This window comes from Sarcophilus harrisii, chromosome 2, assembly GCF_902635505.1.
Source record: "Sarcophilus harrisii chromosome 2, mSarHar1.11, whole genome shotgun sequence".
Classification (NCBI taxonomy): domain Eukaryota; kingdom Metazoa; phylum Chordata; class Mammalia; order Dasyuromorphia; family Dasyuridae; genus Sarcophilus; species Sarcophilus harrisii.
In genome coordinates, this window is record NC_045427.1 from 451,855,870 (window position 1) to 451,883,530 (window position 27,661).

Genomic DNA, 27,661 nt, shown 5'->3' on the forward strand with positions numbered 1-27,661 from the left:
AGAGAGATAAAAAAGAAAAAGAAGGAGAAGAAAAATGAGAAGACAGTGAAGAAGATGAAGGAAGAGGAGGAGGAAGAGGAAGAGGAAGAGAATTGAAAAGAGAACTGGCATAGTGCTTTAGAAAGAGCATTGGGGAAAAAAAAATAAAGAACATTGAACTTGGCCTTAGGAGGAACTGAATTCAAATCTCTGAGACTTAGTTTTTTCACCTGTAAAATGGGGTAGTAATTCTTGTACTACCTATTTCTCAGGGTTGTTATGAGGAAAGTGCTGAGTAAATCTCAAAATGTCATATAAATGTATCATTACACATCTGAACAGTAGAGATAATAATACTTATATACATATATGATAATCTATATCAGATGTGATGATCAGGTTGTGATGTGGTAAACAGTGCATTGAGGTTAGGAGATTCAGATTTGTTTCCCCACATCAGCTGTATGACCTTGAAGCAAGTCCCTCTATCTCTCTGAGCCTGTTTCTTCCTCTCTAAAATAAAGGGGTAGAGCTAGATGATCTTAAAAATCCTTTTCAGTTCTGGCAGAATGTGATTCTATGAATTGAGTGCTTCTTTTTTTTTTTTTTTAAACTTGTAATTTTTTTTTTTTAGTCAAAGAGGTTAAATTTGTAATGCATATCTATGACATAAAAATAATAAAGACCACTGATAATAATAGAGAATGTGAATCCCAGTCTAGATCTCAGTGAATCACAAGCTGGCTAGAATTCATTTTCTTTCTTTCTTTTTACAATTATTTTATTTTATTTTTCAGTTTTCAACATTTACTCATAAGATTTTAACGTCCATTTTTTTCTTTCTTTATTCCATCTCCAAGATGGCAAGCAATCTGAAATAGGTTATATATGTACAATCACATTAAATATATTCCCACATCAATCATATTGTTAAAAAAAGAATCAGAATAAAAGAGAAAAACCACAAAAGTGAAAAAAAGTGAAAATAGTATGTTTCAATTTGCATTCAGATTCCATAGTTCTTTCTCTGTATGTGGATGGCATTTTTCATTACAAGTCTATTGGAATCATCTTGGATCACTGTATTGCTGAGAAAAGCAAAGTCTATTATAGTTGATCTTTGTGCAGTGTTCTCTTGGTTCTGCTCACTTCACTCAGCATCAGTTCATGTAAATTTTTTCCAGGAACTTGCTTCTGGCAAGCATTATATAAATGCAGGAAGTTAGATGTAGCATGATAGACTTGGAGTCAGGAAGCTGTGAGTTTAAATTCTATCTCAAACTCATTTTAGCTATATGATGTTGGGCAAGTCATTGCTATTTGTGTCACTTTCCTCGATGAGGATAATAATTGCTCTTACTTCATAGTATTGTGGAAGAATTGAATGAGATAATATTTGTAATTAAAGCACTATGTAAAATATTAAGTGATCATTCTCCAGAATTTCAGGTAATCATTAATATGGGGCTATAGGATATTGCAGATTAATAAGAGCAGTGCAGGTGGTTTTTTTGTTTTTGTTTTGTTTTTATTTTTGTTTTTTTTTTTCCAGAGGGAGATTTGTATGTCTTGAAAAGAAAGCTGATCTTGGAGTCAAACTATCTTGCTCTGAGTTCCAACTGTGCTATTTACTAGTTTAGGTGAAGTTGGGTGAGTCATGTCTTATCTCTGAGTCTCAATTCACTTACCTGTAAAATGGGATGCTGTATTATATACTAACTTCAACGGTCATTGTGAAGAAAGCACATTAACCTTACCAAGCTCAAATTCGAAGACATGATTTCTGCTAGCCTGAAGGCCTGGATTTATTCTCCTCAAAATGTAGTTCTTGGGTTGTCTGCCTTTTTTCTACCTGGATTGTTGGACTAGAGGAGAAATGTACAAATAAAAAGGTCAAAGGCTTAGGATTGTTTTTCAGGCCCACATGGTTTAAGGAATGGGGGGAAAAGAGATTACCCTTAAGCCCTTTCTCCTGACTATATGGTATGACTGAAACAGCCCTTTACTCTATTTTTTAATTAAATTTTTTATTTACAAAATATGCATGGGTAATTTTTCAATATTGACCCTTGCAAAACCTTGTATTCCACATTTTCCCCTCTTTTCCCCTCCCCCTAGATGGCAGATAATTTAATACATGTTAAATATGTTAAAAATATATGTCAAATCTATTATATGTATAAATATTTATAGTTATCTTATTGTACAAGAAAAAATGGTTCAAGAAGGAAAAAAACCCTGAGAAATAAAACAAAACACAAGCATACAATAACAGAAAGAATGAAAATGCTATGTTATGGTCCACACTCAGTTCCCACAGTCTTCTCTCTGGGTGTAGATGGCTCTTATCATAAGATTTTTGGATGGAACTGATCTGAATCATCTATTGTTGGAAAAAGCCATGTCCATCAGAATTGATCATCATATAATCTTGTTGTCGCCATGTACAATGATTTCTTGGTTCTGCTCACTTCACTCAGCATCATTTCATGTAAGTTTCCCCAGGCCTTTCTAAAATCATCCTGCTGATTGTTTCTTATAGAACAATAATATTCCATAACATTCATACACCACAATTTACCCAACCATTCTCCAATTGATGGGCATCCATTCAGTTTCCAGTTTCTTGCCACTACAAAAACGGCTGCCACATACATTTTTGCACATACAAGTCCCTTTCCCTTCTTTATAATCTCTTTGGGATATAAGCCCAGTAGAAATACTGCTGGATCAAAGGGTATGACTAGATAAAGACAGGAACCATTTCTAGTCATACCCTTTGATCCAGCAGTGTTTCTAATGACAAGAATCTTAAAGCTAGAGTCCACATAAGGTTTTCTAGTCAGTGCAGCTTCAGTTTCCAGAGGGGCAAGAAATGAACTCTAGGAGGTAGTCTTTGGGACTCAGGCCAGTGGAAGTTCATCCTTAAAATCCTTGAGCCCATAGAACCTTGAGGAGCACATACAGCAAATCTGGTTCAGAGAGAGGAAACTAGGGTGTATTAACTACAATTTTTGTTTCCTTCAAGTTAAACCAAAGAATTTATTCTCCTCTCCTGATAATAAATATGGAAAATAGAAGGATATAGCCCCAAAGAATAAGATGACCTCATTTTTTGGCTTCTTATAAGGTATTTATTATTATTATTATTATTATTATAGCTTTTTATTTACAAAACATATGCATGGATAATTTTTCAACATTGACCCTTGCAAAATCTTCTGTTCCAAAATTTCCCCTTATCCCTCCCACCCCCTCCACTAGATGGCAGGTAGTCCAATACATGTTAAATATGTTAAAATATATGTTAAATACAATGTATGTATACATATTTATACAGTTGTCTTGCTGCACAAAAAATATCCGATCTAGAAAGAAAAAAAACCTGAGAAGGAAAACAAAAATACAAGCAAACAATAACAGAAAGAGTGAAAATGCTATGTTGTGGGCTACACTTATTTCCCATAGTTCTCTCTCTGGGTGTAGATGACCTTCTTCATTATTGAACAATTAGAAATGGTTTGAATCATCTCATTGTTGAAGAGAGCCACGTCTATCAGAATTGATCTTCATATAGTCTTGTTGTTGCTTTGTATAATGATTTCCTGATCCTGCTCATTTCACTGAGCATCAGTTCATGTAAGACTCTCCAGGCCTTTCTGAAATCATCCTGTTGGTCATTTATTACAGAAAATGATATTCCATAACATTCATATACTGCAGTTTATTCAGCCATTCTCCAATTAATGGGCATCTACTCATTTTCTAGTTTCTAGCCAATACAAAAAGCAGCCCTTTACTCTCAGATATAAATGTAGCAAAAGCCACTACAAGTGCTTAGTCAGACCGTTTGAGAGATGCCAATAGTTCTTACTACATATCCAATGGAAAAAACTGCCTCCAACCATTAGACCAGCACAGAATGTCCACATGTGCATTAATCCTTCAGTCTCATGAAAGTTGGTCCCAGTGTCTTCTACATAGGTGATAGCATGTTGAATAGTCTGTAGGCATCACTACATTCAAAGTTCTATAAAAAATACTAAGAGCTTTGGTATTTAAAAGTTTACAAAAATCTTTTCTCTCAATAATTTGATCAATAGATGGTACAAATATATGCTTTTGTTATAGATAAGGAAACAGAATGAGAAAAAGGCCTTGCCTGAGATCAGAAAGCTAATAACTATTGGAGCCATGACCAAAACCCATGTCTTCTAACTTACAATCCAGCATTTATCTGTGCTATATAAATGGGAACTATTACTTGCCTTATTTGGATCTCAGATTTAAAGATTGTGGCTCTGGGTCTCATTATATCTTCATGCCTGCGTCAGGTCAAGCTTTTACAAAGCCACCACAATAGCCTCTGACCTTACTGAATGCCTTTCTTTAGATTTATCTCATATGAGTTTCCTCATATTTCTTTCTATTCTCTGGCCTGTCATTGTCCTGAGCTATCTATGTCAGCACTTCTCATGCCACTTTGGCCCTTTCCAGAGGTGATTCATCATAGAAATCTTGTTTCTTCCTCCTTCCATCCCTTCCCTCTCTCCTTTGGCCCTGAAACTTTCACAGATATAGGTTATTTCCTCTGTCCTTAGCAACATGTTTGTATGGCACCAGTTAGAGCTTTGATTCCTCCAAGAACTTTGTGTTTAGATAGCTAGATGCTCCTAGAGAAACTGATATCCCTCTGCATTGGCCTGCATTCATATTTTTCTGAAGAATGTAATTTTCTATGATCTTTGGTATCTGATAGCAGGGATATATATTGGGAGCCATAGGTTGGAAAATGAAGGAAGTTCTGAGAACTGTGTCCTACTGTGTGTCAGTAACATGTTATTGTTGAATAAAACTTTTCTTTGGCATTTGATCATAACAACAATACTAATAATACCTGACGTTTAAATTACTCTTTATAATAATCAAAACAGTTGACATCTACAAAGCACTTTAAGGTTTGCCAAAGTATTTTACATATATTAACTCATTTTAAATTAATAGCAACTCTTATGAGGTTGGTACCATTGGTATTATTTCTATTTTTACAGATAAGAAAACTGACTCTCATGGAGATTAAGGAACCTGTTCACAGTCATACTCAAGAGAGTGTCAGAGGCAGGCTTTGGACACAGGTTTTCCTGACTCCCAAGTTCAGCAATCTGTCCCCTAGACTAAGCTGCCTTTGTAATGTGCATAATGCCTTGGCACACAGAAGGTTTGCTAACCTGCCTTTTTTTTTTTTTTTTTTTTTTTTTTTTTTTTTTTTTTTTTTTTTTTTTTGTTACAGAGCCAGATTACGCTAATGGATATCCCAGTATTCAAAGCTATACAGCCAGAGGTATGTTCTTCATTTCAATAGTGATATCTATATGTTTGGAAGTTTTTTACAGGGTATACTTTGTTTTTGATTAGCTCTTAATATTATTGACTAAAAGCCTCATGCTTCCAAAAGTTATAATTTCATCAATGTGCATCCCTTTACATGTTAATAGATGACCATTATGAGTTGCTCTTTATATATTTTGTAGATGTCTGTATACATACATACATGTTGTCTCTCTCAACAAGATTGTAAGTGCCTGGAGAACAGGAATTATTTCATTTTGTCTTTGTCCCAGCACAGTGACTGATACATAATATTAGAGATTGTTAATAAATGTTTGTTGATCAGTTTTGTGTGAAAAGGAGTCCATCTTCTAGTTATTGAACCTTTTTATACTTGGTTGGGCTAGGCTTCACAGTGGTCACAATCATTTGTCTCTCAGCCTAGGCTTAAATCCTTTTCATCTTGCTCAAATCCCATAGAACTTTTACCATGAGCCTTTGTGAAAGCCTCAGAATCCCTCTTTGCTGCAAGAAGGTATCAAAAGAGGAAGTCGTGGAAGATGCACTATTATCTCAAAGTCTTCCTTGATATCTTCATGAATGCCATGTTATTAGCTAAAGGCTGAGGGAAGCCACATCCTAATTGGGTACTAAATGATGTGCTGAACTCCACAGGGAAGAGAAGGCTTATCTGGAATATGCTTTCTGGAGATCTATTACAGATCATTCAAGAAGAGTCCATAATTAGGTATATTTGGCCAGATACTCTTTCCTATAGTTTTACTTATTAAAATTGTTCTTTACTCTTGATTAGTAGAAGTAATCACTGTAATGATGGGATATATTTGAGGAGAACTTCCCTAAAAAACAAAACAAAACTATTCTCTCATAATTTATTCAGAATATCAAGATTTGCTTTGGTTCCACTTTGGGAACTTTTGATTCTACCCATTATCAAAATTTCCAAAATGCATACCAATTAGATGTGTTCATTCAATGCTTCATAAAATGCTTTCTCCAAAAGACGACACTCATTTTCTTCTGAGTCTCTTAAAAACATTCCTAGAAAAACATGTATAGTTCTAGATCAACTGCACAAGTATAGAAAGAAAAGGCATTAAGGCTAGATATGTGTGTGTGTGTCTGTGCACATGTGTGTGCATGTGTATTTTGAAAGATGTGAGAATGTGAGTAGACTCAAAATTAGTGAGTCAATTAGTGAGTCAATATGACATAGTCAGAAAAACTACTGTGAATTCATACCATATTAAGAGAAGCATTAAAGTCCAGAAATGTTAGTCCTGCTGGTCTGTGCTCTGATTAGAACACATTTATAATATTGTGTTCAGCTCTGCCTCCCATATTCTTGAAAGGATATTAACAAATTGAAATTTTAAGGAAAAGGACATGACCATTTCTTCTGACTATCTGAAAGGAGATTATGGGAAAGTTGATAGACATAGAGGTAGAATGTACTGTAGCCTCTTGTTCAGGCTCTTCATTTTACAAATATGGAAACTGATTTCCAAAAATATGATTGGATTAACCAGGATTACAAAGGTGTTTAGGCAGCAGAGATAGGTGCTGAATAGAGATCCCCCTTCCTGATCCAATGCTTTTACCCAATATGTTGTGCTCTTCCCAAGTAAATTAAATTCAATAAGCACTTTTTTGGAATGGGTAGTTACAATGGGATTAGGCTTCTTTTTCTTGGCTTAAGAAAATGGCCAGAAGTTCCAGAGGAGTAGATTTGGGGCTCAGTATAGGGAAACATTTCCTAATATTATTAAATTTCCAACAACAGAATGGACTCTTTGGTGAATTGTGAGCTCACTGTTCCTGGAAGTCTTTAAGCAAAATCTGAGTGAGCAATTGGTTTTCAAAGAAATGTTAGAGTAAATGTAAATGGGGATTCTGGCTGATAAAAAGATAGGACTAGATAGATTCTGAGATCCTTTTAGCTTTGAGATTCCATCATTGTAATTTCATGTAATATACAGGAATTGAAAACAAATGATTCTTGAGTTTAGAGTCTACATTTTTGGTTATTTTTTTTTAATAGACTGGTGACTCAATCTATTTGGAAAAACAGGTTTATATTTTAACATGATACCAGACCAAGTGTTTTGGTCATCCATAAGTTGATAATTCATTTATTTTCTCATGTGAATGAGCTTGAAACAGTGGAGAGAACAATGGGTATGAAGTGAGAGGGCCTGGGTTCAAATTCCATTTCCACTACTTACAACTTGTGTGACCCAGGGAAAATACTTTAACATATCTGGACTTTAATTTCTTTGTCTATAAAATAAGGTGTCTAGATTCAATGACTTCTAAGATCACTTCTCATTCCAAATCTATCATTCTATATAGCAGTCTCCTGCAGCCCATTTCACACTGAAAGAGGAAATTTCTTATTATTCTTATAATTATTATAAGTACACATTTATATGGCATCTCATGAGATAAAGGATTATTATCCTATTTTACAGATTAGAAAATTGAGATTTGAAAGTGTAAGGAGCAATTGGACTAGAAATTATCTAGTTCAATCTGTCATGAATTAATTCTCAGAGTTAAGATATCTAACATCCAGTTCCTGTTAGGCTCATGTCTATGGGGAAGATTTATTTCTTTTTATGCTTCATGTCCACAGTAATTCTGCAATTCAAAGTGTAGTTATGAAATAATTTGTTCTTATGCCCATGGCTAGACAGCAAAATTCTCTGATGGACTGGAAGTTGGGTTTCCAGCCTTGGTCCCTCAAGTCTAGTTCCCATTGTACCCTCATGCCTCAGACAAAGGGACACCAAACAATATGAGGACAGGATTAATCACAGATGTTTTTGAGAAATTATATTAAATACAGCAATTATCTTCTTTAATAGAATAAAAACATACAATCAAATGGAAATAAAGTAGGGATAGAGTAGGGACCAAGTTTGTTTCATCCCTCCTGCTGCTGGAGCAAGCAACCATGATTACAGTCACACACCTCCCAATTTACCTATTTGGAAGTCATCTCTCATGGCTTTGAAGAGAGGAATTGCAATTGAGGCAAACACTGATTGTTGCCATAGAATGGAAATTTCCTCTCTCTCCTTTTCTCTCCTTATTCTCTTCCAGAGTACCCAGAATGTTACATATAGAAAAACTGATCTTGAAGGGATTTGAACCGAGGTCTTTGACTCCAAATCCATTTTTTTTCCACTTCTTTACTTTTCATCCCCCCCAAAACAACTATCTTTAGCATTAACTAAAAAGTCTGTTCAAGCCCTAAGGACCAATAAATCATAACCAGTGAAGTCCTTTCCAGCTTTAATATTTTATACTTTTATGTTTAATAATAATTAATTATAATAATACTTTTATATTTAATAAAGCATAAACATGTTTTATGTTTCTTCATCTCCTCTCTCAAAAGAACAACACCTAACTCCCCTTTACAATTTCCCCAATTCCACTCTGACACCATCATTCAACTAGTCCTAAATTGAGACTTCTTAAGCCCCAATTCCTGCTAGGACTATTACTTGGTTCCCTTTCTTCACATGTCTTCTCTACCTCCTTTCTCTACCACCAAGGTGGGCTTTATCAATTATTTCCTATAAGCACATTAGGAAGGATGTGTTCCACTTAGCTTAGGAGGGCCATGACCCTAGGCAGGAAGCATGACTGAGGACCATTAATGGACTATATTTAAAGCAGGGTTCCTAGGATGTGATTTTGATGGAGTGAGAATTACTGAAGTGGTCTGTTTTTCTGCTTAGCCATGTTCCTGCCAGCAGCTAGGGTTCAGCTGGTCAGCACCATCCTTTAAAGATGAAAATTTATGGTGCTCATCACTACCTGAGAATGGAAATGTGGTCTGACATGATGGCAGCTCGTTTTGACATGCCGGGGGCCTGCCCCATTTCAAGAACTATAAGAGCAAAAACACAAGACTTGGAGGAAGCCATGCAGACGATGAGTTCAGGGTTGGCGGAGAGTAAGGAAAATGCAAGTATGCAAACACCACACTGTAGCTGCCCTATTCTCTGGTGATTAAAACAAGTGACTAATTTTAATGGGACTTGGCAGGTTAACACAGATACAGAGGCAGTGCAATTGCTCACAGCTGTGTTTAATTTCCACGTTGTTGTGCAAAATTCGTGATGGCATGGGCTCCAAAGAGCCTTGGTCACTAGTAGCATAGCAGGGTCTCACTTCATATAAAGGATGAACTAGAGGGGAGCAAGGAGCAAAGGTTGAGAAAGTCTATTAGAAGGTGATTGCAGTAGGTGCAGGTGAAAATGAAAGTTATAATGAGATGGACATATTTGGAAATATAGAGCATAGAGCAGAGAATAGACAGACAATAAGGGAAGTCATGGAGAATGATAATATTAATTCCTATCTCTGTCATGATTTAAAATCTCCAAAGTGATCTCCTCACAGCAGATCTTTGAAGTTATTGTCATTAGCATTATTATCCCCATTTTATCAAAGAGGAAATTGAGGCTGAGAGAATTGAAGGGTATTAACTCAGCTTAAGAAACTAGTGGTTTTTAGGATCTGAACTCAATGCTTTTGATTCCAGACCATGTGTTTTTTCAATGCCTCTGTGCTGCTTGAATATTTCATGACTGTTTGAGAGCTGTGTGATGACTTCAGTCTAATAAGTTCAGAGGAAACTTAATAGCGAAGTCTTTGGTGGGGGGATGCTAGGAAGGGGACAAGATTCGTCCAATTTGGTATCATGCCTTTCTCTTTCCCAGGAACATTAACCATCAAATAAATTCACAATTACGTAGGGTTCCCAGGGTATGGAACTAAATCTTTCACGTTTCAGAGTTGAGTTTAAAATGTCAGAACTGTTTGTATCATTAATGTTGAGTTTGTTGAGTCACTTCAAGAGAAAACTGTTCTTACAACAGGCTTAAAGTCAGACATCAGTGTCTGCTCTCTTCCTGGCAAGGGATCCATGAGTACACAGTACTCAGCAACATACTGACCTCCGCTGCCTCGTTAGCCAAACTCTTCAAGCCTCTACAAAGAGAACATAATTTCAGATACCTCTGGTTCCTGGCATTCTTAGGGAGAAAAGAGATATAGAAGCCAGTGGTCAAAGAGCAGATGAACTAACAAGTTACTTTTACATTCTTTATACATAGTAGGTGCTTAAAGAATGTTTGCTGAATTGAAAACTCAGTGGTGTATGCACAATAGATAAGCATTAAATATTTGTTGATTCAGATTCACCAAGCATTCATTAAGCATTTGCTGAATATAATAACCTTGCTAGGAATGAGGGAAATATAAAGAGTAGTTAAGATAAAGTCTAATCCCATATGGAGCTTATTTATTTTGATAACTCATAAAACTCTAGAGAGCATACATGTCATTATATAGCTATTGTGCCTATGTGAAAAGGTTGTTACTGACCAGGATCATCAAGGAAAGCTTCATGTAAGAGATGTTTTTTGAACTGTACATTAAAAGATAGATGTAGAAGGAGAAGAAGGCCATTCTAAACATAGAGAAAAGAATGTGTATAGAGAATGGTAAGTAATTCATTTATCTGAGAAGTAGAGTCTCCATAGAGGAAGATGAAAAGGAAAAAAAAAGATGAAAGGGTAGGTAGGGTGAAGATTTTGGAATAGCAGACAACAGAGTTTGACTTTTATTCAGAGATTTTTGAATAGAGAAGATATAAGTAGATCTGTATATAAGAAAGAGTAATATGGCATCATGTGAAGGAACCATTATAAGGGGAAGAAAAATCTTCTACCATTGGATTGCCCTATTGATAAGACTGTATTTGTTCCTGTTATTGAACTGTGGTAGTGCTATTTCCTTAGGTAGCAAGAATTTTTTTTTTACTGGCTCCCCAGACCCAAAAATCATTTTGCATGAATCACAGTGATCTGTTAGATGAAGAAATTAAAGGATATAAAGTAGGACTGCTTTGGCCATGGGGAGAAGAACCAAGAGAAAATGGGTGTTGTTAAGGCCAAGAGAGTATTCAGGAGTAGGGAATAGTTGACTTTTTTTTTTAATTGCTGTTTTTATGAGACATTCAGTCTTTTATTGCACTCTGCTGCATGTGGAATGACAGTCCTCACTGCCCTTTCAGATTTCCCTCACTGATGGCAAAGTAAGAATGCTCTCATTAATAACTCTAAAGGACAGGCCACCATTCTGAAAGCCATGTTTTAGGAAGGCCTATGGCAAACTAGAGTGTGTCCTGTGGAGGGTGGACCAGAATATAGAAAAAGACTAAAAAACCATAAATGAGGCTCTTTTGAAGGAACTGGTAGGCTCATCCTAGAAGAGAGAAGATGAGAGCCACGAGTGTTGTCTTGAAGTATCTGAAGAGCTTTCACATGGAAGGACTAGGTTCATTTTAATTGGCCTTGAAGGTCAGAGTAGGGAGCAATTGAGGAATATTTTAGAGATGAGGTATAGAGGGGAAAATCCCTTGCATTAACAGCTGCCCAAGTAGGATGGGTTTCTTTGGGTAGTAGGGGGGTCCCCATTACTGAAGGCCTTCAAATAGAGGCTACCAGACCATTTGCCAAGGAATTTGCAAAAGGGATTCTTGCTTGGGTAGGGACTGAATGGTATGACCCAAGGGACCTGCCTTCCTGCTCTGAGAGTCTGTTTCAGTATGTTTACTCCAGATGCCATTTCCCAGCCTGCTCGTTTCACAGTTACATTGTATTCAGATCATTACCCAACTTTCCCTTAAGACTGAAAACAAAACACACTCTACCATAACATCATTTGGGCCATGTGACTGAAACCAGCTTAGCTCTCCCTGGCATTCATTTCTCACTCCAGCTGACTCCACCCCATTCAGCTTACATCAGCCCTGGTACTAACCCCTGGCCCAGAAAGAAATGTCTTAATTGATCAGTGTTCCTATGGCATTTGCTGCCCCCAGTAACATCATGTTGCCTAACGTCATGCCTGCATAGAACCTATTAATGACATCGGGATGGGGTGGGGCAATGGGGGCTGGGAGGGAGTCCCTGTAAGGACAGGAAGTATTCCTTTTGAATGGCTGCCCCATCTGTCCTTGATCCATTCCAGGCTCTGCAGGATATGCAGGCAAGGGGAGGATCTATGTTTAGAAAAAGAGATTTAATTGAAAAAATGTTTGGCAAAAAACCAAGAGTTTCCCAAAAGCTTCTGAGGAATTTCTATTTTAATCCTTCATTATAGCTTTGACCCAAGGACAGTTGGCCTTTGTTTAAACATTTTGGGTGTTTAACTTAGACTGCTGAGTTAAAAGAATGGAAATTTTGACTTGGTCATTTTTTATGTAGGTAATGCTTACGGTGCAAATGACCTTTTCTCAGTACAATAGGCTTCAGCCTCCCACATCAGGAGAGCTGATCTGTCCCAGGAAACTTTGTTCTGGACTACCACCTTAGAGTCCCACCACACAGGTAGCCTACCTTTCAGACAGGCCTGGCCCCAGAAATTTAGAGAAAAAATGCTGAAACTGATGCTGGTGTTGGAGAGGGAACAATCTTCTCCATCCTGGCTAAGCTGAGAGTTGTAATATGACACTGTGGAAAATCAGGCTACCCAGAGTCAACTGTCTGAGGTTTGAAATTTGTCTCTGCCATTAATTCAGGCAGGTCATTTATGGTAGCTAGGTGGTACAGTGGATAGGGTGCTATTTCCTGAAATCACAAGTTTAGATATTACCAGTCTTAGGTACTTACTACTTCTCTGACTCTAGACAAATTATTGTTTGCCTCAGTTTCCTCAACTGTGAACTAGACATAATAATAACCTTAACTTCCCAGGAAGTTGTGAAAATCAACTGGGATAATATTTGTAAAGTATTTAGCATTGTGTTTAGCACATAATAGGTGCTAGAAAAATGCTATTATTGATCATTTATCTATTATGAATCTGTTATCTGCAAAATGGGAATGATAATAATTATACTATCCTCCTCATTGTAGGAATGGGGGTATTGTGAGCATGATATGTTACACTGGGGCTTAAATGGGCTGGTGCTTAAAAATTATTTGGCAGATTTTCAGAGCAGTGATTTGGCTTAAGGGAAATAATAGTCTGGGCCATTGGCAATGCTGACATAGCAGAGAGAGGAGGGTGGAGAACATGTTGCTCCAAGAAAAAAACAGTGTCAAAAGCAGGAAAATGGAGCAAGACAAACTGTCTTTTCCTTTGTGCCTAATGATTAATTTTTTGGTGTGTTCTTCTTGGCCCTGTGGTAACTTCTCAACCCTTTTAGAACCTTGCTTTGAATGTATTTGTGCATCTCCTGTCTTGCTCCATTTTGCAAATTCTAGCTTGAATCCATGTAGCATCCTCTTGATTTTCTTGCGTCATGGTAGACTACTCCCATGCTTAAACTTCAGTGGCTCATTATTACCTTTAAGTAAAATACAAACTCCTCCATGTGGCAGTTTCCCCCCTTCTTTTCCAGCCTTTTTCTACTCTTTCACTCGCTCTGAGATCTAGCCAAACTGGCCTTGATCTTTCTCATATATTATACTCCATCTCGCCTCCCTACTTGGTGCATATTGTTCCTCATACCTGCAATGCCTACTTTCCTCATCCCCCACTTCTAAAAACTATTAGTTTCCTTTAAAATTCAGCTCACAGGCAATCTTCTACATGAGGATTTTAAAAAATAATTCTAGCTACTCACTGGGGGCTCCAGCCCCCAATTATCTTATATTTAGATATTTGTTTCGGGTATAATTGTATGTGTTCATGTTGTCTTCCCTGATAGAATATATGCACCTATTGAGTAAGGAACATTTCATTTACGTCTTTATATTTCTATTGCCATGTACAAGGTGGCCTGTACCAGCCCCTAGAAAATGCTTGATAAATAAATATTGGTTGGTTCATGATAACTTGGACCATAACCTTTCTCCTTGATAAGAATCTCTTTTTCAATATCTTTTAGTTAATCCCTGATCACCACCACACCTTTTCCCCAGCTTAATAGTAACTCATGTGTTTTAGTTCTTGTTAGGTTTAAGAGATTATCTTGTTCAGCCTCTTCATTTTTATAGATAAGAGCAAAAAAGAGACTGACCCAAACAAAGGTTATGGCTAGAAAGTAGCACAACTTAAGTCTTCCATCTCCAAATCTAGCATTCTTTTGCTTTGTTAACACTGTCTTGAGTTCATCTTTTTAAATCTTCTTTCAAAGATTTGGTTTAAAAGTAAAAGGCTCCAGTCCTGTCTCAATCATAGAATGTGTTGGGTTCAGTACTGTTCTCACTTATGAATTTCTGAAAAATCCAGTTTTATTGATTTGGAATAAATAAATAATTGAATGAATTAATTCATTGAATGAATCAGCCCATTTTTCGGTTAATCTTAAGAGAATATGTGTGCAGTATTTGGTATTCATAATAGTTTTTAGGGTTGAGTTTTTCTTTAATGAAATATTTTTATTATTTTCTTTTTAATATTTTAATTTTCCCCAGTTACACATAAAATAAAATTTATTTAACATTTATTTTTTAATTTTTGAGTTCCAAACTCTCCCCTTCCTCCTACATCTCCTCCACTCATGTGAAAGTTGTGCAGAACATTTCCATAAAAGTCATTACTTTTGAATTTCTGTAGCCAATCTCTGTACTTTTAAGACCCTGAACCCAGAGAATTACCTTATTCTATGAAAATCCCACACTTTGGAATTAAGGGAATCACACAAGATAATTTTGTTCCCTGGGTCTCAGTTTCTCCTTTTATAAAGGCATGAGATTGATCTATACCAAAGCTTCTTAAACTGTGTGTTGCGACCCCACATGAGATTGCATAACTAAAAGTGAAGGGGTCAGAATTATGATTTATTATCAGTAAATCTTTGTTATTGATAGGTAAAATGATCTATTTTATGTACCTATATACCTGGGATTACATAAACATTTCTTGAGTGAAAAGATATTGTGTGTGGAAAAACTTTAAGAAACCCTAAACTAAATGATCTCTAATAGTTCTAGCTTTAACACTATATTTTAAAGTCCCTTCTGGTTCTGATATTGTCAAGTCCTCTGCCCCTTTGACCTTTTGCATAGAGGCTGTGTAACTCTGCTGACAGAGCAAGCATTCCCGCGAGCAGAGATCAGTTCTGGAGATGCTTCACAGACCCTGTTTATCTCAGATTCTCCCAGGAGTCTAAGTGTTTGGCCCTGGCAGAAGCAGAGAAAAATTTGCCTGCAGGAATTAATTTGCAAAGAAAATATTACTTTCTGTGACATTAAAAAAAAAATCTTCCTAGCTATATACCTGCTTTGTTTAAAAAATTTTAACAATAGCAAAAGTAATAAATAACCTGCATTTCTATACTTCATTAAGAGATATAAAAGACTTTCCTCACAACATCTAACTAACATAATTATTATTATCTCTGTTTTATGGAGAAGGAAAATGAGACTTGAGAGGGGGGAAAGATCATAGGCCAGGATCACATCGGTGTTCGTACTGAGACTCAAGCCCAAAAGTCTCTGGACTTTTCCACCCTTTTTGTCCCTAGCCTCAGTTTTCCTGGGCTTACCAGCTATGGAAAATTAAAATTCTTAAGGAGTAACTGATTGTAATGTAGCTTGAGTGACATTTGGTATACCAGTATGGGGAGGGGGTTAGGGGAGAGTGATGGAGAGATATGAGAGAGGAATGGTAATTGGTTGATATTCAAACTCCCTGTTCTCAGGAAAAGAAACTCTTAGCCTGTAGGCCTTTCTTTGGCAGGATAACTCAGAGAATTTTTGGCTTCTTGCAACTTCTTCATTTAGCTGAGTAGGTAGACTATTGAGCACATGACACTGCTATGGTAGATTTGTACCACTGTTCAACTAGGGAATATGCCCTGGAAAGAGAATATATTAGGAACCCCAGATGGCTTGTGCAGACTCAGTATATGGGGTTATTTAGGAGGCCCCAGGATGTAGTTTCTGATGTTGGGATTAGTCTGTGTGGTGAGTGTATATAGTGTGTGCTATTATAAACATACGTAAAATATATTAGATAGGTGACTCCTTTTTTTTAAATTTTAAAATGGCAAATTTATTTTTTTTTATATTATAACTTTTTATTGACAGAACCCATGCCTGGGTAATTTTTTACAACATTATCCCTTGCACTCACTTCTGTTCCGACTTTTCCTCTCCCTCCCTTCACCTCCTCCCCCAGATGGCAAGCAGTCCTATACATAGTTGAATATGTCACTGTACAGCCTAGATACAATATATGTGTGCAGAACCGAACAGTTTTCTTGTTGCACAGGGAGAATTGGATTCAGAAGGTAAAAAAAATAACCTGGGAAGAAAAACAAAAATGCAAAAAGTTTACATTCATTTCCCAGTGTTCTTTCTTTGGGTGTAGCTGCTTGGTAGGTGACTCCTTTAACAGAGCTCTTATTGGTCCAAGTTTGGACCAGCCCTGAAGGTTTAACTAGACATTAGTTTGCCTCAGGAAGGCAAACACACTCCTCCTTCACCATCTAGGGATGTAGGCTCTCAATTTATTCTGGGCGTCTCTGCAACTTGCAGTATATTTAATTATATGATACATATCTCCATGGTTCCAGGTGTGGTATTTGAAGCCTTCTGGACTAAAAACATGAATCTGGACATAGTGTGGTGAATGGGAAACAACCTGATGTTGAAGTAAGGAAATCTGAGTTCCAATTTTGGCTTTGTCAGTAAATTGCTGTGTGATCTGAGAACAAATTTCTTTTCTTCTCTAGGCCTCAATTTCCTCATGTGTAAAATGAGGGAGTTATAATAAATGATTACCCAAAATCCCTTCTAATGTTATATGATTTTTATCTCAGCCAATTGAAAGCCCCACTGTTTATAGTTTTTTTTCCCCTTAAGAATAACTCAGTGTTTAAAAAACAAACTACAAACCAGTCCTTTCGTCCTTATTGTTGTCATCTGAATATGTGAAATACAAAAGGACTAAAAATCATGAATGAGAGGTATCAAAGTTATTATGAGAGGTGGCAAAATTATTATATTTTCAATGACTTATTACAAAATTAAGAAAAATTCAGCCAGTTATTTATTTTAGTCATAGGTAAAAGCTGAAGTCCCTCCCTTTGCCACTTAGTTAGTTCAGCCCCTCGTCTCTTGGCTGCTAGAATATTTAAAGAGTTTTTTTTAATTGACTTTTTCCTTCCTCCTTCTCCCACTCTATATATCCCTTCTTTAATCTTCCCTGAATGTTTCACCAGTTTCACCAACATACTGTTCTGATGATATCATTCCCTTATTTAAAAACTTCCAGTGATTCCCAGTAGTTACAAAATATAAACTCTTGACCCTGGTATTCCAAGTTCTTCTTGGCTCCCAAATACCTGTCCAGCCTTATATCATACTATTCCCCTGGATGAACTCTACTTCCTGCCAAACTGAATTATTCTTCATTCCCTGTTCACTTCCTAACCTCTCTTTTCTCTTTTTCTTTGCTTTTTGTTACTTGCAGTTTCTGGAATGGACTCTGTGGTCTATTTTCTCTTCATTTCTCTTATCTCATTGGATATTCATATATCTTTGTGGGAATTCATTTACCATTTGATGCAACTTTGATCCAAAGGCATATATAGTGATCCATTTAAGGGCATATACTTGTTAAATGGCAGAACTGGGACAGTTCTTATTAAGAGAGGTTGTCTTATTCTCATCTCTAGCCTCTTCAGTAGACTTCCATTACCTCTCTGGCATTTGATCCACTTATCCAGTAACACCCATTTCTCCAGTTTTAATGCTTATAGGGCATTATCTTTTCTTTTTTAACGTTTAGAATTATATCTGAATTATCTGTCAAATGATAATTAGTTAATACACTCACTAGACTTATACATTAAGGAAATTATATATCTCTATATACACACAGTAAGACTGAAATTTTGTCCATTTCTGCTCAGGAAGATCCCTGTATCTCTTTTGTTCTCAAGCTTCACAAATGTTTTCCCAATTTCTGCTCCAGTCAAGATCAACTTGTAACAGTACTACTTTCCTTTCTTCTGATCTTTCTTCTGTTTCCTAGAAGTAGAAATTCCAGATCCTTTTCTCTCAGATGCTATCTTTTTGTATGCCATTTCAAAGAGCTTTAATAATATTTGCTGGAGAGTAAATGCTGCCTGCCTGGTAGTTTCTCCTGTTTCATATGAAACATATATAGGAGCCAAGAGCTTTCTCATTTTAGAAATTTCTTCTTTTAATTTATTGCACTTATCTACTGGAAGTTAGTGTTTGAATTTTTCCATCTTTGTTTCAGTATTGTGAATGCTTCCTTCTGCCACATTGACAGCTTCTACATCGTCTTTCTCCTGTCTTCCTCAGCATATTTCTCTGCATTCTTAACCATAATCTCAATGTCATCTTTGTTTAACCCACCAGAAGACTGGATCATGATTTGTTGTTCATGTCCTATACCTTTGTCTTTTGCAGAAACATGTACAGTCAGTCCCATTAGCATTAATGTCAAATGTGATTTCAATCTATAGCTCCTTATGGGGCTAGTGGAATTCCTATCAAAGTAAACTATCCAAGAAGCTTGTTGTCTGCAGCCATTTCTCTCTCTCCCTGGCATATTTTAATTTCCATTTGTATCTGACCATCATTAGCTGCAGAAAACACCTGGCTCTTCTAAGTTGGAATAGTTGTGTTCTTATTGATTAATTTGGTGAAGAAGCTTCCTAATGTCTCAATGCCCGGAGAAAGGGGAGTGACATCCAGAAGTAGCAGCACATTTATAATATCACCAGCTGATATGCTTTCTCGAATGAGAGCTCTAATAGCCACAGCCTCATCAGGACTGACAACTTTGCTAGGGGCTGAGCTAAAGAGTTCTTTTATATATATATATATATAGGATGACTTCTCCAGTATCACCAGTATGCTGACTTCAACATCTTGTATAGTTTTCTGATAGGAGGGCAATAATCTTTCTGAAGAGATCAGTGACAGTGCTCTCAAACTGAGCTCGAGTTAGCGTCATGTTCAAGTGCTTGGTCCCAGAAGCATTCTTAGTCAAATATGGTAAGTTGATGTCAGTCTGCACAGAAGAAGCAGCTCATACTTAACCTTCTCAGAGGCCTCCCATACTTACCGAAGAGCCATATTGTCTTTGGTCAGATCAAGTCCTGTCTCTCTCTTGAATTCCTTCACAGTGTGCTGGACCAAGGTCTGGTCAAAGTCTTTACTGCCTAGGAAAGTATCCCCATTAGTGGATTTCCCTTAAACATACCTTTTGAATTTCCAGGATAGAAATATCAAGAGTTCCACCACCTAAGTTGTATACTACATTGATTTTTGTCTTCAGATTTATTTAAACCATAAGCCAAGGCAGCAGCTGTAGGCTCATTTATCACTCGAGGTACATTTAGGCCAGATAGTTGCCCAGCATCTTTGATGGCCTGTCATTGAGAATCATTGAAATAAGCAGGCACAGTGATAATGGCATTTTTTGGGGAAGGTCTTAGATAGTTTTCTGCAGTCTCCTTCATCTTCATCAACACAAATGCACCTATCTGACTTGGGGAATATAGCTTCCCATGGATTTCTATATAGGTATCACCATCAGAGGAATGGATAATTTTGAAAGGAACATTTTTAATGTCTTTCTGAACTTCAGGATCCTCAAATCGATGGCCAGTGAGGCACATGGTGTTGTTTGGATTGATGATTGCTTGTCGTTTGTCAGGCACACCAACAAGACACTCATTGTCTGCTATGAAGGCTACAACTTAGGGATAAATTCTGGCACCTTCAGCATTCTTCATTCAACACCTTTGCTTGTTTTCCTTCCGTTACTGCTACACAGGAGTTAGTTGTACCCAAGTCAATACCAGTAACAGCCCCCTTGATTGCCTCTGATACAAAGACTTGTTTGGAAATGGTTCAAAAAACCTCACGACTAAGACCATTCCAGCCATTCTGGCAAAGACTGGCAGCTGGACCGCAGGAGGTGGCTCCAGCAAGGCGGTTAATAGTGGTGCAGCTGGTGCTGAGCATGGTGGGTGAGTGAGCTGGGATCAGCAGTGAAATGGACTGAAGGGGCCAGGAGGTGTGCAGCACAGCAGTTGTGGCTCTTCTGGAAACCACTTCTAAGGTGTTTTCTTTACAAAAACTCAGTTAAATTGTATAAGGGAACAGAAGCTGAGATTCAGAGGAGTGAAGTGATAAGTTCATTAAAGTTTAGGGTTGGAAGAAATTTTAAAGACAAACTAATCCATCCTCCTTATTTTCGAGATAAGAAACAAAGACCTAGAGAAGAAAAATTACATGAGGGCCTAAAGCACATGGTCAATAAATATCAAACTTAGGATTTCAAACCCAAGTTTTCTGACTTCAGGACCATTCTTCTTTCTCTAATTTTTGGAGGAAGAGGATATTGAAAAATGACTTTTGTTCTACTAAGGAGGAGCAAGAAAATCCATGTGACAATAGATACTAGCCAACATTCTAAGGACTTGGAAAGACTTGAGTCTATAGCCTATCTTTAGAACTTACTAGTTGTATGTCTATAGGACTGTTTCTTCTTCTTCTTCTTTGTCATCTTTGTCTTTGTTGTCTTTGTCATCTCCTCCTCCTCTTCTTCCTCCTCTTCCTCCTTTTCCTCCTCCTTTTCTTCCTCTTCCTTCTCATTCTCCTTTTTTTCTCATCTATAAAACAGATAGCATTTTCCTTTCCTAATTCAGGTAATGATATTGTGAAGGTAACCAAGAAGCACCTAGGAGACTCAGATTTTAGGTGAGTCAGTTCCATCTAAGTCCAGCTTTTACTTAGAATCAGAAACCTGCTCCATATAAAAATGTATATGCTCATCAACTTTCCTGGGTTTTGTTGTTGTTGTTTTTCCCAAAAATTCCAACCTTGTTTCAACTTAAACAAAAAAAATGTCCTATTTTTGGGTCAGTATGAAAGGGGACATGGTACAGAAAGATTAGTATGCCTCTGAACAGAAGCACATGATCCAGGGGTACTATAAGTATCTTCCGAGTGTTATTTTGGGTTTCTCTCTTTTTGGCAGAGTATTTCTCCTTTTATGGGTGGGGAAAATGGGAATAGATAGTACCATGGAGGTCAAAGCAGTTAACTGTCTTTTAAAAGTAGAAGAGATGGAAACATGGTAGAGTGGACAGAATGATGAACTTGAATTAGGAAGACTTGGGTTTTGTGGCAAGTGAAGGGTGAATGATTGAGGAAACAAAGGTTTATCTGAGCATATAGATTTATTAAGCAATGTATGATAATTGTCCAACAAACTGTGACCTGATTTCCTTAACAGACCTGGAACTCAAATGTAGTGGAAGAAGACTTTTATACATTAAAACAATAAGTCAAATAACACCAGTCAATTAAAAGGAAAAGAATACAATATTAGGTAATCTGATTTCTAGTTGGAGGAAAGATTAAGAACTTTTCTAAGTTGGGAGGAGTAAACTGAATAGATACAGTTCTCTGAATTCAGAAAAAAAAAGGTGTTCAACTTTCCCCCAGTATCTGTAAACAATCAAAGGATTATGGAAACAATAACTAACTGATCACTACGGGATCAGTTTTCAGATGACATATGGGTTGCATGAGGTATACAATTGTGAGAATACTTGTTGCATTAATCTTTAGATTGAATCAGGATTCTGGTCAGGATAGTTAAGAGTCACTAAATGGCAGTTTACCAGGCCTATAGGGATGGGTTCAAACCATGTAATGAGTTTTTCTCACAAGACAGAAATTGGATGAGACCAATAATTGAATAGAAACTAAACTAGTTCCAGAATTAAATTACAAGATGGAGTCAATGCAATTCACTTAATTCCCATAACTAACAGTTCGAAGCCTACCTCAGACTTTCACTGACTGGCTAACATTGAACCAATCACTTAAAATCTGTGGCTCTTGGTGCCCCTATTTGTAAAATGAGGGGTTTGAATAATCATCACTAAGGTTTCTTCCAGGTTGAAGTCTCTGATTTTGATCTGCATGATTCTTGAACCTGTTGGCACCAAGTAAAAAGCAACTGATTGATTCATCACTTTGGAATTCAGGCTCACCACCTCAATCACACATAATGAGTTTTTATTTTGCATGTGCAACCAGACAAGGAAATTGGGAGTAGTGATAGAAGAGTAATAGAATTAGGATCAGAAAGGTTAGGAAGGGGACATTAGTCCTTAATACATATTCCAGAAAGTAAAGACCAGGAAAAAAAAAAAACAAACAAATCACAATGGTGAAGGAGAATAGTCTATTTCTTTGTTTTCTAGGAATGTTTCTTTTAATTATTCTTGGAGGGCAAAAATAGGAAGAGTACCTTCTATTACTGTTCTTGCTATTGTTATTGGCTAGATCAGTTGATATGGAGCAGCATAGGCACAAATATTATCATTGGTTTAATTTCTTTAATTTCTTATCAGTGCAAAAGTTGTCTGAATGCTTTTTCTTGCAGATGACTATGCTGATTGCATGTAGCTTTAAGAAATTACAAAGTCCCATGAAAGATCATTTAAGAGAGATCAGTTTATCAATCTAGGCTGAACTCAGTTTTTCTCTACAGTACCACCAAGCTGCCTAAGTGTAAGAGACCTGCACTTAGGGACAATGGCTTCAGGAAAGGGATTTCAAAGTGTTTATAGACTTGAAGCTGTGTACCAGGCAAGGAATAGGAATAGAAGCAAGTAACAACTATATGACTTTTAACCCAGAGTAGCATCTTAGATGCAACCTGCAATCCCTCTCTGAGGATGGTGTCTAAATAACCTTGGAAGAGTCTTCACTTCCGTCATTAACCCTGCAGTATTCCTCAGGTAGCTGACAGGACTAGGGATAACAGAAGTCTGCTGGACCTGCAATCAGAGGCAAGTCTATACTTGGACTACCCAGACCCAGATCATACGTTGTCAAAACTCAGACTAGAAGGGAAGTAATCATATTTTTTTTCCTTTGTATTTTTTTTTTTGAAAAAATTTCCAAATTTTTAAACCATTCTTTTCCATTTTTCCCCCTCCCTTTCCCCCCTCCCCAGATGGCAAATCCTTAAGTTTATGTTAAATATCCTAGTACTTAATGGTTAGTAACAGTTCTCTTGTTACGGGAAGAATTGGATTCAGAAGGTAAAATAACCGGGAAAAAAACAAAAATAAAACATTTTTTTTTCCCTTTTTTTTTTTTCCTTTTAATTTTTAAACATTAATCTTCTCTTTGTTGGAAATCCCTTCCTCAAACTCCCCAAAATGGGGTTTATAATGTTTTGGTTCGATTTCATTAAATAGTTCAAATTTCCCCAGTCTCTGTTTCACCCTTGGTCATTTCTTGGAACAAAATCCCAAACATTTTATCAATTTACCAACCTTCTCCAATTGATCAATTATTTAGTTTCTAGCCACTACAAAACACCTAAAACATTCTTGCAATATGATCCCTTTCCCTTCTTTAGATCTTTTTTGGGGTTAAGCCCAGTGTAACTCTGGATCAAAAAATTAATTTATAACTTTTTTAAAATTCCAATTCTTTCCAAATGGTTGGATTAGTTCAACTCCACCAACAAAATCTCAATGTCCCTTTTCCCAATTTAACATTCATCATTATTTTTTGACCTTTTAAAAATTGTCAGGGTTTGTGAAATAATTCAATTCCTTTTTTTCTCATCAATATTTTTTGGAACATCTTTTAATTGGTGGAAAAGTTCAATTTCATCTCTGAAATTGTTGCAATTCCTTTGCCATTTATAATTGGAAAATATTATTTCTTATAAATTAAGTCAATTTCATATTTTAAAAATGAGGCCTTTATCAGAAAAAATTTAACTATGAAAATTTTTTCCCTTTTTTGCCTTTTTTAATCTTGTTTGCATTGTTTTGTTTGTACAAAGGCTTTTTTAATTTGATATAATCAAAATTTTCTTTTTGTGATCAAGAATTCTTAGTTCTCTTTACAAATTTCTAACTCCTCCACAAGTCTGGAGGTAAACATCCTGCCTCTAATTTTTTATGATCTCATTCTTTATACAAATCATGGACCTATTTTGATCTTATTTTTATACTTTTAATTATTGGTATCCAATTTCCATACCAATTTGTTTTTCCCAGTTTTTTTCAAAAAGAATTTTATCCCAAAATTAAGATCTCTGGGTTTTCAACACAGATTCTATTTGACTATTTTGTCTTATGACTAACCATTCCACTGATCAACTAATCTATTTCTTAGCCAATACCAAATAGTTTTGGTGACTGCTGCTTTATAATATAGTTTTAGATCAGGTACAGCTAGGCCACCGTCATTGGATTTTTTTTTTCATTAATTTCATTGAGATTCTTGACCTTTTGTTCTTCCATACGAATTTTGTTGTCATTTTTTCTAGATCATTAAAATATTTTCTTGGGAATCTGATTGGTATAGCACTAAATAAATAGATTAGTTTAGGGAGTATTGTCATCTTTATTATATTCGCTTGGCCTATCTGAGAACACTTAATATTTTTCCAGTTATTTAAATCTGACTTTATTTGTGTGGAAAGTTTTTTGTAATTTTGCTCATATAATTCCTGACTTTCCTTTGGTAGATAGATTCCCAAATATTTTATGCTATCTACAGTTATTTTGAATGGAATTTCTCTTTGTATCTCTTGCTGTTGGATTTTGTTGGTGATGTATAAAAATGCTGAGGATTTACGTTTTTTTTATCCCCAACTTGCAATTTTTTTTTCTAATACTTTTTAGTAGAATCGAGGTTCTCTAATGCACCATCATATCTTTACAAAGAGTGATAGTTTGGTTTCCTATTACCTACTCTAATTCCTTTTAATTGTTTCTGACTCTTTTGCCCGAGCTAGGTTTCTAATACAATATTGAATATTGATGATAGGGACAACCTTCTTCCCCTAATCTTTACAGGATAAAGTTCCCATTAATATGATGCTTTACCTTTAAATATATGCTCCTGACTATTTTAAGGAAAAATCCATTTATTCCTATCCTCTCAAGTGTTTTTATTAGGAATGGATGTTGGATTTTATCAAATGCTTTTTCTGTATCTATTGAGATGCTCATATGGTTTTTGTTAATTTGGTTATTGTGTATAGTAAGTTATGCTAATAGTTTTCCTAATATTGAACCAGCCCTGCATTCTTGGTATAAATCCTACTTGGTCATGGTGTATTATCCTGGGGATGATTTTCTGTAGTCTTTTTGCTAATATCTTATTTAAGATTTTAGCATCAATATTCATTAGGGAGATTGGTCTATAATTTTCTTTCTCTGTTTTCAACCTACCTGGTTTAGGTATTAGTACCATGTCTGTGTCATAAAAGGAAATTGGTAGGAGTCCTTCATTCCCTATTTTTTCAAATAGCTTATATAGCATTGGGGCTAATTGTTCTTTAAATGTTTGGTAGAATTCACATGTAAATCCATCTGGACCTGGGGATTTTTTCTTAGGGAGTTGATTAATAGCTTGTTCTATTTCTTTTTCTGAAATGGGGCGATTTAAGCAATTTACTTCCTCCTCTGTTAATCTGGGAAGGCTATATTTTTGGAGATAGTCATCCATTTCACTTAGGTTATCAAATTTATTGGCATAAAAGTTGGGCAAAGTAACTCCTTATTATTGCTCCCCCTTTTCATTTTTAAGACTAACAATTTGATTTTCTTCTTTCCTTTTTCTAATCAGATTTACCAAAGGTTTATCTATTTTATTGGTTTTTTCATAAAACCAACTCTTAGTTTTATTTATTAATTCAATAGTTTTTTTTACTTTCAATATTATTAATTTCTCCTTTTAATTTTAGAATTTCAAGCTTAATATTTGATTGGGGATTTTTAATTTGGTCTTTTTCTAGCTTTTTAAGTTGCAAGCACAGTTCATTGATCTTCTCTTTCTCTATTTTATTCAAGTAAGCCTCTAAAAATATAAAATTTCCCCTTATTACTGCTTTGGCTGCATCCCATAAATTGTGGTATGATGTCTCATCATTGTCATTATCTTGAATGAAATTATTAATTGTGTCTATAATTTGCTGTTTCACACAATCATTCTTTAAGATGAGATTATTTAGTTTCCAATTACTTTTTGGTCTATTTACCTCTAATGTTTTGTTGAATGTAATTTTTATTGCATTGTGATCTGAAAAGAAAGCATTTACTATTTCTGCTTTACTGCATTTAATTTTGAGGTCTTTATGTCCTAATATATGGTCAATTTTTGTATAGGTTCCATGAACTGCTGAGAAGAAAGTGACACACCACAAAGTGTCACCTTCAATTTTCTCCAAAGATCTATCATATCTAATTTTTCTAATATTCTATTTACCCCTTTAATTTCTTTCTTATTTGTTTTGTGGTTTGATTTATCTAATTCTGAGAGTGCAAGATTGGGTTCTCCCACTTATAGTTTTGCTATCTATTTCTTCTTGCAACTCTCTTAACTTCTCCTTTAGGAAGTTAGATGCTATACCACTTGGTGCATATATGTTTAATATTGATATAGCTTCATTGTCTATATCTTCAGCAAGATATAGTACCTTTCCTTATCTCTTTTGATTATATCAGTTTTTGCTTTTGCTTGATCTGAGATAAGGATGGCTGCCCCTGCTTTTTTGACTTCACCTGAAGCATAATAGATTCTGCTCCCTCCTTTTACCTTTACTCCATATGTATCTCCCTGCTTTAAATATGTTTTTTGTAAACAACATATTGTAGGGTTCTGGCTTTTGATTCAGTCTGCTATCTGCCTCCATTTTATGGGAGAATTCATCCCATTCACATTTACGGTTAAAATTACTAATTCTGTATTTCCTACCATCCTAATATCCCCAGATTATGCTTTTCTTTTTCTTGCACCCCTTCCCGAGTATTAAACTTATGGGTCCCATGTGCGTCACGCAGCTATTCCTCTTTAGGCTCCCTCTCTCCTCCCTTTGAATCCCTTCCCCTTTCTTGTACCCTTCTCTTATTACTCTTTTTCCTTTTCTTTTTTCTTCTCCCACTTTTTAATGAGGTGAGAGAAGATTCTCTGCAAATCAGTTATTTCCTCTTTGAGCCAACTCTGATGAGAGTAAGATTCACACACAATGTTCCTCCCCCTCTCTAAGTTCCCTCAGATATGATAGGTTTCCTTTGCCTCATCGTGGGATGTAGTTTCCCTCTTTTTTATCTCCCCTTTTCCTTTTTTCTGACACTATCTCCTTTCCGTTTTACTTCTCTTTTTTTATGTTATATCAGTAAAATCAAATTACTACATGTGGTTTTTATGTATATCCACAACAGAAATACAGTTCTCAAGAGTTCCTTTTACCTTTTTCTACATCTCTTGAGTCCTATGGTTGGAGATCAAGTTTTTTGTTTAAATCTGGTTTTTTCCTTAGA

At 36.0% G+C, this 27,661-nt stretch overlaps 1 protein-coding gene and 1 pseudogene across 8 annotated transcripts in view; one reads left to right on the plus strand and one right to left on the minus strand.

Moving 5' to 3' along the window:
* RALGPS1 (Ral GEF with PH domain and SH3 binding motif 1) overlaps positions 1–27,661 on the plus strand; it is a 715,060-nt gene that overhangs the window by 181,211 nt on the left and 506,188 nt on the right. For all 8 annotated transcript variants that reach the window (XR_004232244.1, XR_004232243.1, XM_031954314.1 and 5 more), the window contains one exon: positions 5,270–5,320. Coding sequence is in view for 6 of the 8 variants with exons in the window: in XM_031954314.1 (XP_031810174.1) it covers positions 5,270–5,320 (51 nt within the window). In the remaining 2 variants the exon portion in view is untranslated. The remainder of the gene's footprint in view (positions 1–5,269; positions 5,321–27,661) is intronic.
* Positions 17,050–20,454, minus strand: LOC105751149 (annotated as a pseudogene).